Below are 12,825 nucleotides of genomic sequence, written 5' to 3' on the forward strand. Positions count from 1 at the left end.
AATGATCCGTGTATGTGTGTGTGTCTGGGTGTTTGAGAGAGAGAGTACGGCGGATTCTGAGATGCTATCAGTATTTTTAACACACATATCTAATACGGCTCAACAATAAAGATGGCCCGCTGAGTCTGACCCGGAAACAGTGTGAGAGCGTTTAGGGCCAGCTGGGACATAAGTCACTTGTACAGCACATTTAGTGCTACTGTCAGCTACTACTGCAAAACAAAACCAGCGCTACTGAAAATCTTACATTTGTTGATGTATCATGTAAATGTTTGGTTTTCTGTCGCGTAATCTCCTGTTTTGTTGCCAATTCAAGTTTTAAAGAGGTTTAAAAATAGCAAAAACTTTCAGAAGAATTAGTAAGAAAGTACTGATAATTACAAACCTATCGTCATGTGTTCATGAATGAACAATTTTATTAGTTACATTACAGCGGAGTATTTCCAGCTTGTTGCAAGTTTTCATTTTGCAAATTTAAAAAAAAAAGTTTTATATAAAATGTATTCATTATTTGACATAAATATATTTTATATTAAAAAAAATTAAATACAATATAATACATTCGGAGTCAGTAATTAATAAATTAAAAAATAATAAATCAGCAAGGATGTATTAAATTGATCAAAAGTGACAGGAAAGACATACATACTTTATAGTATTAAAAAATGTTTTCATTTAAAAAAAAAAAAATAATAATAATAATAATATTATATATATATATATATATATATAATTAAATTACTTTTTAAAATATATTCAAATAGAAAACAGCTCTTTTAATTTGTAAAAATATTTCACAATTTTTCTATTTTTACTGTATTTTTAATCAAATAAAATGCAGCCATGGTGAGCATAAGAGATTTTAATCATTCTTACTCACTCCAAACTTTTTAACAGTGGTGTATATTTATCTAAATTTATTTAAATAAACTTAGCTATAATTTCATTTTTGAGCCCTGAATCATGTTCTCTAAAGCGATTGATCAGACTCGTAAACAATTAAATGGCAGAGACTTTTTTTTTTAACTTAGGCAATCACCTAGCAACCACCATAGCAACAGCATAGTAATGTAATTTTCTTCAGAAAGTGTGAACATCTAGTTTCTAGTGCTATGGAAACAGATTGAGCGAGTGTGCAGGTTTGCAGCACGTGCGGCGCAGAATATGAGCCGACACTGTAATTATGTGTGTTAATTAGAGGCCTACTTTCAGCCATTGCTTTAGTGGAGGCAGGTGGAGGGTCTGCGGCCCTCGAGAACGGATACATTTCACCGTCCTGACGGCTTCGTGACACCTTTCTACCCACGAATATGGCTGATGAGCTCATGGATTCCAGTAGTCTCAGCGCTCGCCAGCTCTTGTGTTTCCTCCCTCGGTAAGTATCTCTCGTTCTGTTTCTCGCCGTATCTCTCACTCCCACATGCGTACCCACACAGTCAAATTGATTAAAGCTTTTCTCCTGAGGGCGACTGCAGTGTGTGTGTGTGTGTGTGTGAGTGTCTGTGAGAGGATCTGATGCAGAGAGGAAAACAGGAATAGATGGAATGGAAAAAAAGAAGCCGATGGGAAAACCGGAGGAAAGGGACCTGCAGAAGTAGACGCACAGAGAGAGCTGCCGCCCACGCCTGCCGCCTCAGCGAGACACTGCCTCAAACGCTTAACAAGCCTCTGAAACAAAACTCAACCCTTGTATGATGAGGACAAAACCATTACTCACATGTTATACTAGAATCTGTGCAAAACACACACGTTTATCTGGTTAAAATGCATGTGAAAGAGAAGAAGAAAGAAGTGTGGATGAGGAGGATGGAGGGGAAATGGCATGAGGAGGGTCTGGACAGGACAACAGGAGACAATGGAGACGCTGTTTTACCTGGCATCAGCTTCACTGTAATATTCTCTGGCCACGATGTCTTCAAACAGCTCTCCACCCGTCACTCTACAGGACAGAGAGAAGATATCGGTACCACGGTCACCATATTCACATTTATTCTCTGATTATTTACACTTGCAGAGCTTTATACTGCATTCATAATGCAAAAGCATTTGCAGCATGGCTGGGAACAATGGGTTGAATGAAATGGAGCAAATTAAAGAAACGTAAAAAGTCAAATAAAAGGTAAAATAAGAATGCAAACAAAACCAAAAAATAAATAAATGAATTAAAATGAGTTGAAAATAATTCAATATTAATCAAATATAGTAACATAAAACAAAACAAAAAAGATTTACAAATGTACTACGGATAAAATTAATAGAATAAAGTAATACTAAAATACATTAATTATAATAAAATAATTATTATTAATGAAATGAATGAAAAAGCTGTTAAATTAAATATTTTAAACTAAAACAATAATAAAAATGAGAATAAAACTAACAATAAAAAGCTAATAAATAAATGATAATTAATATATATTACAAAAATTCAAATATTATATTTAAATATAAATGTAAAATATAACTATTAATAAAACTAATAATATAATAAAAATAAGAAATTAAAATAATGAAATTAATAATCAAATAAATCTTAACATTTTAAATTAAATATTTTTGATAAAATAAAATAAAAATCAAGGAAGTAGCAATTTAACCAACAGGAATAAATAAACGGTCATTTGTGTATTTAGTACTTTATTTTACAATTACTTTATCCTGTGCTAGGTTAGGTCTCATTTGGTTGACTCCCCTAAAGTGAAAACAGCATGAGAACAGATTGACACAGCAACACTGGCTCAACCAATGGCGCAGTCCTTAATTATACTGCAGAGATCACATACTTCACTTGGCAAGCAAACTAAAGTGCAAATGTATCAAAAGTATCAAATAATGTATCAAAAAAAGAACAAATAAATAAATAAAGCAGCATTTATTAAGAAAGCACAATTAAGGAAGATAAACTAAAGACAGCATGGCTGTGCATGATGGGAAAAATAAGCGAGAGCGAGCGAGCGAGAGCAGTATGGATGGGGGAATCCTCTAGAAGAGAGAACACTGGGGCTTCGGGGGGGAAACCCCTGCTGCAGGATTTCTCTTGGAGGGCAGCCCGGCTCTGTTGCTATGGAAACTGGCTCTCGAGCGAGCAAGAGAGAGAGAGATGAAGAGAGATGCGAGGGGAAGGTAGAGTGGGTGGGCGTCTGTTGAAGCGCACCGAGCAAAAACAAAGCAGACAGAGAGATATTATGCGCCATATTATATGGAAACACTTACAGGTCAAATAAGAGGTAATGGAAGCCTTCCTCTGATATACTGTCATGGAGCCGCACTGCATTAAAGAGAAAGAGAGTAATAATATCATGACTTTGGTGACATAGTGAGTAGTGGTGACATACTTTCATTTGCCATTCACTCAAACAGCACAATTCGAAGAGCAGTTTCATGGGCTGAAATCAACAGGCATGCTTTCTATATTAATGCCCCTCGAGATGTTTTCAGCTCATTCAAACCACCTGTGAACGCCCCGAATGACGGATTTCACACTGATTTCATCATGAATGGAGAAGTTCGGGTTTATTTGTGAAGCTGACTTTAATGGACTCACCGATATTGGGATGCTTGAGCAGACGGCAGATACGGGCTTCCCGTTCCAGCTTCTGGTGATCTGGGAAAAGATTTGGGTCCGTGTTAGGTGTCATGTAATGGAGAAATTGCAGAGGGAGCAATTAAATGTTAAAAAGCTTTTTTTAACCAATTAACAGTTTGCACAAATTTTTTGTGGGATTTCATAAACTTTAAGGAAGTTTAGTCACTATGAAACCATGTTAGCCCTTTCAGTTTCACATGAACTTTAGTTAACCGCAAGTTAAGAGACCAACAAATGCCAGATTACCAAGTATTTCACAGATATTAACATTAACTAAAACTAAAACCAAAACCATACAAAATCTAATAAAGATGAACTGAAATACAATAAAATATTTAAAACTACTTCAGCTATTTGCAAAGGCAACATTTCTTATTTTCATTTAGTTTAACTAAAATTACTCAAACTAAATACTATAACTAAAACCAAAACTAATTAATAAAAACTAAACAGACAATTAAAAACTTGGGGAAAAAAAACACAACAAAATTACTAAAACTTTCAAATTAAAATCAAACAGAAAATATAAAAATAAAATCTAATCTGATATATTACCAAAAACTACAACAGTAATGCAAATACACCACACAGAGAAAAACATGAAATAGTAAGTTGGCACTGTTTTATGCACAGGGTTTGGTCCAATCGTGACAATTTATTATCATCATTATTTCATCCCACCCACACATCCTTCTTCCATCAGCAGAAAAGTCGTTTCAGAGGTGGAGAAAGATTATAAAAACGAATGAATCGTGCACAATAAGACCATGAATATTTATAAAGACAGTAAACAGGGTCAAGTTAGCATTCACATTGTAAAAAGTGACATTAAAAGTGTGTATTTCTCAACAAAGCTACATTTAATCGTTCAAAAAATTATTAAATATTATTACAATTTATAATAACTGTTTTCTATTTGAATATATGTTCAAATGTAATTTATTTCTGTGATGCAAAGCTGAATTTTCAGCATCATTACTGCAGTCTTCAGTGTCACATGATCCTTCAGAAATCATTCTAACACGCTGATTTGCTGCTCAAGAAACATTTCTGATTATTATCAATGTGGTTGTGCTGCTTCACATTTTTTGTGGAAACTGTAGATTTTTAGAATAGATTTTTATAACATTATAAATGACTTTAATGTCGCTTTTGAACAATTTAATACACCCTTGCTAAACTGAAGAATTTATTTCTAAAAAAAAACAAAAAACGAATACATAAATCTTGCTTTTATGCCTTTTTGTCGTAGATGATTGTTCAAAAATGACACCACTATCTTGAAAACAGCTTGCATTTAGGTTGTCATCACAGGATGGGATGTATAATGTTAGTGTTTAATAATAGAAAAACCTTCATAATTAATTTCCCATCTTTTGAACAAAACGTAAAAGCTTTGTGATATTTGTTTTTCCCTCCAGTCAAACAGTTCCTGCTCAATTCACACTCATCTCAGATCAGATCTAGTTAAAAGTGCATTTAAAGCTGTTTGCACATCACTTCAAACACAGCGGCAAAGGTCAGCCTCAGCATCAAGCAGACCGCACCATCTACTGTAAACCACGCGGTCAACCGACGGCTGGAGATCACGCAACCTCTACTAGCTCGAGCGTGGAGCGAATCAGCATGATACAGAGAGACAGACGTGCGCAGCCGAGAGGCCTGGACCGCTCCGGCACACCCCACGGAGGAAGCCTGCTGTCTGCCATGCATGAGTCATACGGGAAAGAGGACAGCTGGGAAAGAGAACACAGATCGTCTTCAGCGCTTCACGATTCAGAGTCCTGATAAAAACACACACGGCTGGCTGTCCATCATCCCAGCATCATTAAGTGCTCCCAAATGGACTAGTATGGATCGCCGCTATTGTTTGATTGGTCACATTTTCTTTTGATGTACTAGAAAAACACACATTACTTCTGAGCTGCAAATAGAACTTGCATCAAAACCCAATTCTATGATAGAGGGTGTAAAATGGTCATGAAAAAATTCAATTAGGAGTGTTTTGGGTGTAAAAACACCATTCAAAAGTTTGAGGTTGGGAAGAATTTTTAATCATTTTTTAACTGAAGCTGCATTTATATGATGAAAAATACAGTAAAATAGTAATATTGTGCAGGGGTTTTATCATTACCTAAATTAACCTTAAAAAACTTTTAAGAAACAAATAACTTTTTTGTTACGTGAAATAAAATAAAATATTAAAAAAACGTAAAAATAAATAAGTTCAACTAGTTATTAAAATATCTAATACTAAAATTTAAATAATTTACAGTAAATAAAGACATTTGAAAAAAATATATATATATAAATAGAAATTACCAAAACAACTAAATTACTAAACCTTTAACTAAAATTAAACTAAAAAAATAAATCAAAATATTAATTAAAAAAAAACAACACTGCTGTTGTGAAATATTATTTCAGTTTAAAAGAACAATTTTCTATTTATATTTCAAAACGTAATTTATTTCTGTGATCAAAGCTGAATTTTCAGCATCGTTACTGCAGTCTTCAGTGTCACATGATCCTTCAGAATCATTCTAATACGCTGATTTGTTGTTTACAGTTATTATTATTACCAATGTTGTGCTGCTTCATAATTATTTGTTAATAATGCAATTTTGATTATTATTTTTTCAAGATTCTTTAAGGAACAAAGTTCAAAATTAATTTTATTAATTAATTTTTAATTTTATTATTATTATTATTATTTTTTAAATACACTGTACCAAGATTTTTGAACGCTAGTATATAAGTCGACCTCAGGGAATAAATAAAATTACATTAAAAAAATAAATGCATGATATCATTTAAATCGCTACTGAAGGTACAGTCAGTTTACAGAACATCACTGTGGCCTCACTGCAACCCTTCCAAACACACTCACACACACACACACACACACCAGCTCGTGAAGTTGTCACATCGAGCAGTGCGACTGGTGTGAAGCTGTGAGAATGCTGACACCCAAACACCACAAAACGCCTCTGCAGCAAAGAGCATCAGACCCTGCCGAGACTACAGTAATCAAGCACATCACTCACATTACAGTCATATTCTACAACTACTGAGCATTTAGAAATTTCTCTGAAGTTCAATGATAATTAGTCAAAAACACTCACAACTGTCTAACATTTTTTTTTAATTAAACTGATGTTTTACTGTACCTCTAACACCTTTGTAAATTACCTCCTGAATCCCATCAATATGTATATTAACTATGTATATCAACTTACATTTCATAAGGGTTGCACAATTTGAGATAAAAATTGTGAATGCAGTTTTGCACAATTTTGCAGTGATTGCACAATTTTGTCACAAAAAGGAGATTATATCTCACTTTAACTATAAAATAATATAAAAATAATAATTATAACAATAATTATTACTATTAAATTATTAAACAAAATACTGTAAAATAAAAAAAGTCAAATTTTACAGTAAACAGTACTAAACTTTCATCGCAGTCTTAGTTTATTAATTTTCAAACATTATACTATTTAATTTTGTCAGAAAAATAAGAAGTATTACTTTTTGTAATATTTCACTGTAGAATAAACATGTTTTATGAATAAATTATTTGATTTTGCAGCAAAACCGTAAAATTAAAATCCTAACATTTATTGTTCTCTTCAAGCTTTTATTTCCACGGAAGAAAAAAAATAGTTAGTATTGTAATACTTTACTGTAAAATAGTAACCAAATACTTATGAAAAAATGTTTGGGAACGAAAAAGAAAGAAAGAAAGAACGAGGGGGGGGGGGGGGGTTGCTTGCATTAGGGTTCAATTGTTGCTTTCTTATTAAAATAATTAATAAAAGGCGTCCATGCTGCATAAAAGATAGTCATTGATATTTAAATTACAAAAATCTTTGCCCATATTGTGCAGCCAAAATTTTCTTCAATTAATAGTGTTGTTCTAAATTGGGATATTCAACCAGAAAATATATAAATATATAGGCCAGGACTTAAGTTGATCTATTGGGAATTGATTCATTGTACATTTAACAGAAGCTTATCCAAAGTAACAATTAATTAATCATAGATAAACAACATATTCCAATAAAATGCCCAGAATAACTAAACACGGGCAATTTTGCAAACAAATTTGCCAGGATGTAAACTAAAGATAACTGGTGTTTCACACAGAGGAAGCCGCTTAATTGAGACCAACAGTATGCAATCAAATGCAACTGTGCTCACGTTTGCATGGCAGGATAATAGGCCTGTCAGAAACAATTACAGCTCCAACAATCGCTTTTATCGCTATTTATCCCAGAACTAAGCCCCATTATAATTGGAAACAATCACCGAGACGATTGCCACGATCAACCTAGTGCTGTGTGTGACACTTCGGGTAAATCCAGGTCAACTCCATACTGCATTGCAGGTGCTGCGATTATGCACAAAGTATTCACAGCAAATCACAACTTCCCCAAAGCAGCTCTTGTTGTGTAATAAAACAATCCTTGTTGAGGAAGGGGCTGCATCCTCATTGGCTGCACTCCGTGTCAATCACACCACCCAGGCCCCGCCCCTTCACATTTGCTCCAGTTTCCACTAGCCACATTAACTCTTTCAGCGCTGACACTGCCGTCACATGACACCCAAACCCTGTTTCTGTAGCAAAACCGCGATAATATGAATGCACCCTGATGTCTGAGTGAAAGCGAATCGTCGCCTGGGTGTCAGGGGACAGCGAGGTGTCAGATGTGGTTACGAGCTGAGTCAAAACAACAGCAGCGATGGCGAAGCGACAATCTGAACTTTTTCCACTTGAAGTGTCGTATGGCTTTGTTTCAGAAGCGCAGCGGCGAACAAAAGCCCCTGGTGTTGGAGTACTTGAAGCCGCGCAGCACCGCAGCAGCGTGGGTGTGTGTTCGAGCGTGTACACGAGTCCCGGGCTCTTGGCATGTTGGCCGCACAGACATGCTGTCAGCGGCGTGCCAAATGGTCAGGCTGCCTGCGATGACCTGCAGACCGTATGATTATCCCGTGTGTGGCCAACGCTTCCCAAAACACACAGAGACGCATTCACCCAAAATATCACAGAGCACCACAACAAACATGTCAACTAGGCTAAGTGCTGACATCTTCATATTCAACTAGTCATTTAACGTGGCCATATTATTATGTTATTAAATATCATATTATTTACAAGTTCAGAATTTAATTTTTGGGGTCTGCTAGAACTTGCGGTAAAGGGTTAGATACAAAAAAAAAAGAGATTTTAAAGAATGTGGGTAACCAAGCAATTGATGGTCCCCATTGACTTCAATAGTATGTAAAAAAAAAAAATACTATGGAAGTCAACGGCTACCAAAATTCTTCAAAATATCTTCTTTTGTGTTCAGCAGAAGATAGAAACTCCTACAAGTTTGGATCAACTTGAGGGTGAGTAAATGATGACAATTTTCATTCTAAGGGAACTACTCATTTAATTTAGTCAGCTGTTTTTTTTAAGTCCATATTTATTTAATCAACCTGTCTTGTGCAAGTTTTAGTTGACTAAAAGTCTGGGAATTTTAGTCTAGTTTTAGTCAAATAACATTTTAGTCATGCTGCATAATGGTTAAACTGATAATCACTATTATTATTTTGAATTTACTGGTCAAGATTGTTGTCTTTTGATAAATTAAAACAGAATTGTTTGCAAAAGCAAGGTTTACTGTGGTAATTTTTATATTCATACTTTTTTTAGAATACACCATCTTTCAAAAGTTTGGGCTCAGAAAGATGTTTTCGAAAGAAATGAATACTTTTATTCAGGAAGGATGCATTAAATTGTTCAAAAGTGGCATTTATTATGTTCCAAAAGATTTGTATTTCAAACAAATGCCATTCTATTCATTGAAAAAGCATCATGGTTTGCACAAAAAAATACGAAGCAGCTATACATAAACATTAAGGTACGTGTCCAAATAATAATAAAAAAAAAAAACATTTTCCTTAAAAGACCTGAAAATATCCACAGGTTTTTTTTAGCCGTATCATCCATCTCAAAGTGCAAATCAACCCCCTTTTCTCAACCCAAAAACATTTTCCAGCAGTCATGATTTACCTCTTGCCGAGAGCTTTTTGGTGTTGATGATTTTGGCAGCATGCTCTTGGCCCGTGCACAGCTTGACACAACGTCGCACGACTGAGAAGGCCCCCCTGAAGAAACAGACAGAGAAGAAAATACACCATTGAATTTGATGTGGAACCCAAAAAAATCAGTTCAAAACCCTTCAAAAATGGCTTAAAGGGACACTCGTGTTCTCTATTTGTGTTCCATGCAAACAAATGTTTTATTTTTGGGTGAACTGTTAAGAAGAACAAGAGTTATGCACATCTACCTCTTCAAATCAGAAATGAATACAACACGCAGGTGTTTGTTTGATGCGCAAATATTCATGATATTCACACGGGAACAAAATGTAGAACACACTCTGTCTTTCAAAAGCCTCACTGAGTCTATTTTCAGAAAGACCTGCGTTCTGAAAATCACTTGAGACAGTCATGATAATGGTCTGATGTCATTCCTTACGGGCTAAATTTAGCACACCTTGTTACAGTTACACAATACACTCGGCATGTCTCAAGCAGCCGCTCCGGATCCGTGACTTCCCGCCCCTCACCGACAGGCTCAAATGCCCTTGGAAACATCCATGTGATGATAACATGTGATAAAAACAGACCATATGCCCCCCCGTGACCTCAGGCAAATCACCTGCGCATGATTCGCTTGGCTAGCGGACTAGAAGAAACGAAGCCTGGAAGATCTTGAGCATCATTAGTTGTGGATCATCATTCAAAACATCATGCAAGAGGTGTAAAGGTCAATCATACACGTTCAAAAAGTGACTTTTTGCTAAAATTCTAATGCCAATAAGCCTATAGGTAATCATTTAATGTTCTGACCGATAACATGGGTCAATACAGTTAACAAAAACTAATATTAAAACAATAAAAAAATCTGGAACTTGAAAAAATATATAGAATTTATATATATATATATATATATATATATATATATATATATATATATATATATATATATATATATATTATTTCAGCCAGCTGCCAAGGCAACATTTCTAGTTTAGAAATTTTAAATTTTAATTTAGTTTAAATTTTAGTACTCATTCTAACTTGATGTACTAAAATAACTGAAACTGAAATAAAAATGAATAAAAACTGTATAGTGTGTAAAACTGTCGAGTGTAGAACTGAAAAAAAAAATGAACAGAAACTACAGACATATTTATAAAAAAATTAAAAATAAAAAATATCAAAACGCAACAAAATTATTAAAACTTTAATTAAAACAGAAATAATACAAATAAAAACGGATTCAAAATATGAATACAATCTATAATAGTATCCAAATCGCAAGTGTAACACTGCCGATAACTTGTTAAAAAAATTATGATATTAAAATTCCATAAAATGAATACTAAAACACTATAAACTCAATAACTCTAAATGCTAAAAGTTAATTTAGGCATCAAAACATTAAACTATATTATAAAAAATTGATATACATTTTAATATTTGCATAACATTTCACAGCTATTAAACTATTAAATGATTCGTGTTTTAAAGATTAATTAAATTAAATTTCAAATATTGGCCTAGATATAAATATATATTGCATATAATTAAATACAATGCTATTTGCATATGGTAACGAAGTACCATAGTATTACCATCTGATTTCATTACTGTACCATGGTGCCATTGCAGATTGCAGTCAGCATAGGGTCACATTAACATGTATAATGTAGTGGGTGACAATATATGTTTTATGATGGCTGATATGAATCCGATATGAAATTGCACTAGCCTATTTAATTTAAAGATTGTAAATAATACAAGCATAACAACTGGTGCGATTAAATTGATTTTGCATAATATTTACAAAAAATAATCATTTCGGTATTTACTAAAGTAAAACATCACAGAGCTGTTAAAATAAAAGTCCCACTTGTGACATTTATCGATCAAAAAAAAAAGAAAAACTTTTCAGCCAATGCCGATAATTAAAAAAATGCCAAATAGGCCTATCAGCCAATAAACTCAGTCAACCACTAATATAATGCATTATAATTAATTAAATAAATGATTGCTTGCCATTGGGAGGGAAACAACACATTCAAGAAGGAGAATGAAGAAGAAACTTCTTGACTAATAAAGCAGAAGGTCAGGAGTCGTTAACCCTTGACCGTGTGGAGGCCGGAGAGCCGTCTGTCTGCAGCTCGTGCGCTCTGTTAGGAAACGTGTCCTTTCATTAGCGCTGGAATCAGCCTGAGGGTCTCAGCGGAGACATTGAGCTGATTTACTGCCGTCGACCTGTCAGGAAAACCGAACCGCTGAGCTGCCGGCTGCTGAGGTGTTTAGAGTAAAACTGGCACAGAGCAGCAGAAAACATGCTCACAAACCCAAAAAAACCAACAACACCACCACAACAACTTTGTTCTGACAAGTCATAACCCTAAATATAACTGTAAATTAAATCAGAAAATGTTGAATTCATACTATCATATAATATATATAATTATTTTATAAAAAATATTTCTATATAACATTATAAATGAATATATATTCATATTTTTATGTATATGTACTTACAGTATGCATGATGTGTACAGTTATCTAAAGAGAAGCTGGTAAGAAAAGGCTAAAATGCATGTCTCCACCACAAACTGAGGATGTGGTCAAATATTCAGTTCAGTATGGTGAAGATCTGCTGAAACATCACAAATACAAAACTTTAAAAAGTTTTTAAAAAGTCTATTTCTCCTCAGTGAGCGGGAATACACACTACTTTGAGATGAAGTGAAAATGAAACCCACGGAGTGTTTATAAAAACGAGAAGTTAAAAAAGTTATGAGACTGTGAAACAGCTTCTATGAGAAGTCTGTCTACTACTATCTGTGTGTTTATATGATTGTGGGTGATACACACGGGCCCTGTTTAATAATTCGGGAGGAAAAAATGTGCAAAAGAAACACAATACTGACTGACTGGAGGAGAAGTAGGGGGGCTGAGAGAGTAAAATAATTTCCTAACGTCAGGCCGCTGGCATGTCACACACTCACACACGCACAGTCAGATTATAGACAGCAAACAGCCGCCTGGGCAGCTCTCACAGCTCCAAATGTCACAATGTAGCGACCCTTCACTGCTGCTTCAGAGTTTATGATACATTGTAACGTTCATTATAGAACTCTTGATACATTGTATCCAACCTT

At 34.4% G+C, this 12,825-nt stretch overlaps 1 protein-coding gene across 50 annotated transcripts in view; it reads right to left on the reverse strand.

Moving 5' to 3' along the window:
* LOC131548567 (calcium/calmodulin-dependent protein kinase type II subunit beta) overlaps positions 1–12,825 on the reverse strand; it is a 58,800-nt gene that overhangs the window by 44,425 nt on the left and 1,550 nt on the right. For all 50 annotated transcript variants that reach the window (XM_058789982.1, XM_058789977.1, XM_058789967.1 and 47 more), the window contains exons 2-5: positions 9,651–9,745; positions 3,545–3,604; positions 3,214–3,268; positions 1,874–1,939 (exon numbers count right to left, since the gene is read on the reverse strand). In XM_058789982.1, coding sequence (XP_058645965.1) covers positions 1,874–1,939; positions 3,214–3,268; positions 3,545–3,604; positions 9,651–9,745 — 276 coding nt within the window. The remainder of the gene's footprint in view (positions 1–1,873; positions 1,940–3,213; positions 3,269–3,544; positions 3,605–9,650; positions 9,746–12,825) is intronic.

The sequence above is a fragment of the Onychostoma macrolepis genome, chromosome 10, assembly GCF_012432095.1.
Source record: "Onychostoma macrolepis isolate SWU-2019 chromosome 10, ASM1243209v1, whole genome shotgun sequence".
Lineage (NCBI taxonomy): Eukaryota > Metazoa > Chordata > Actinopteri > Cypriniformes > Cyprinidae > Onychostoma > Onychostoma macrolepis.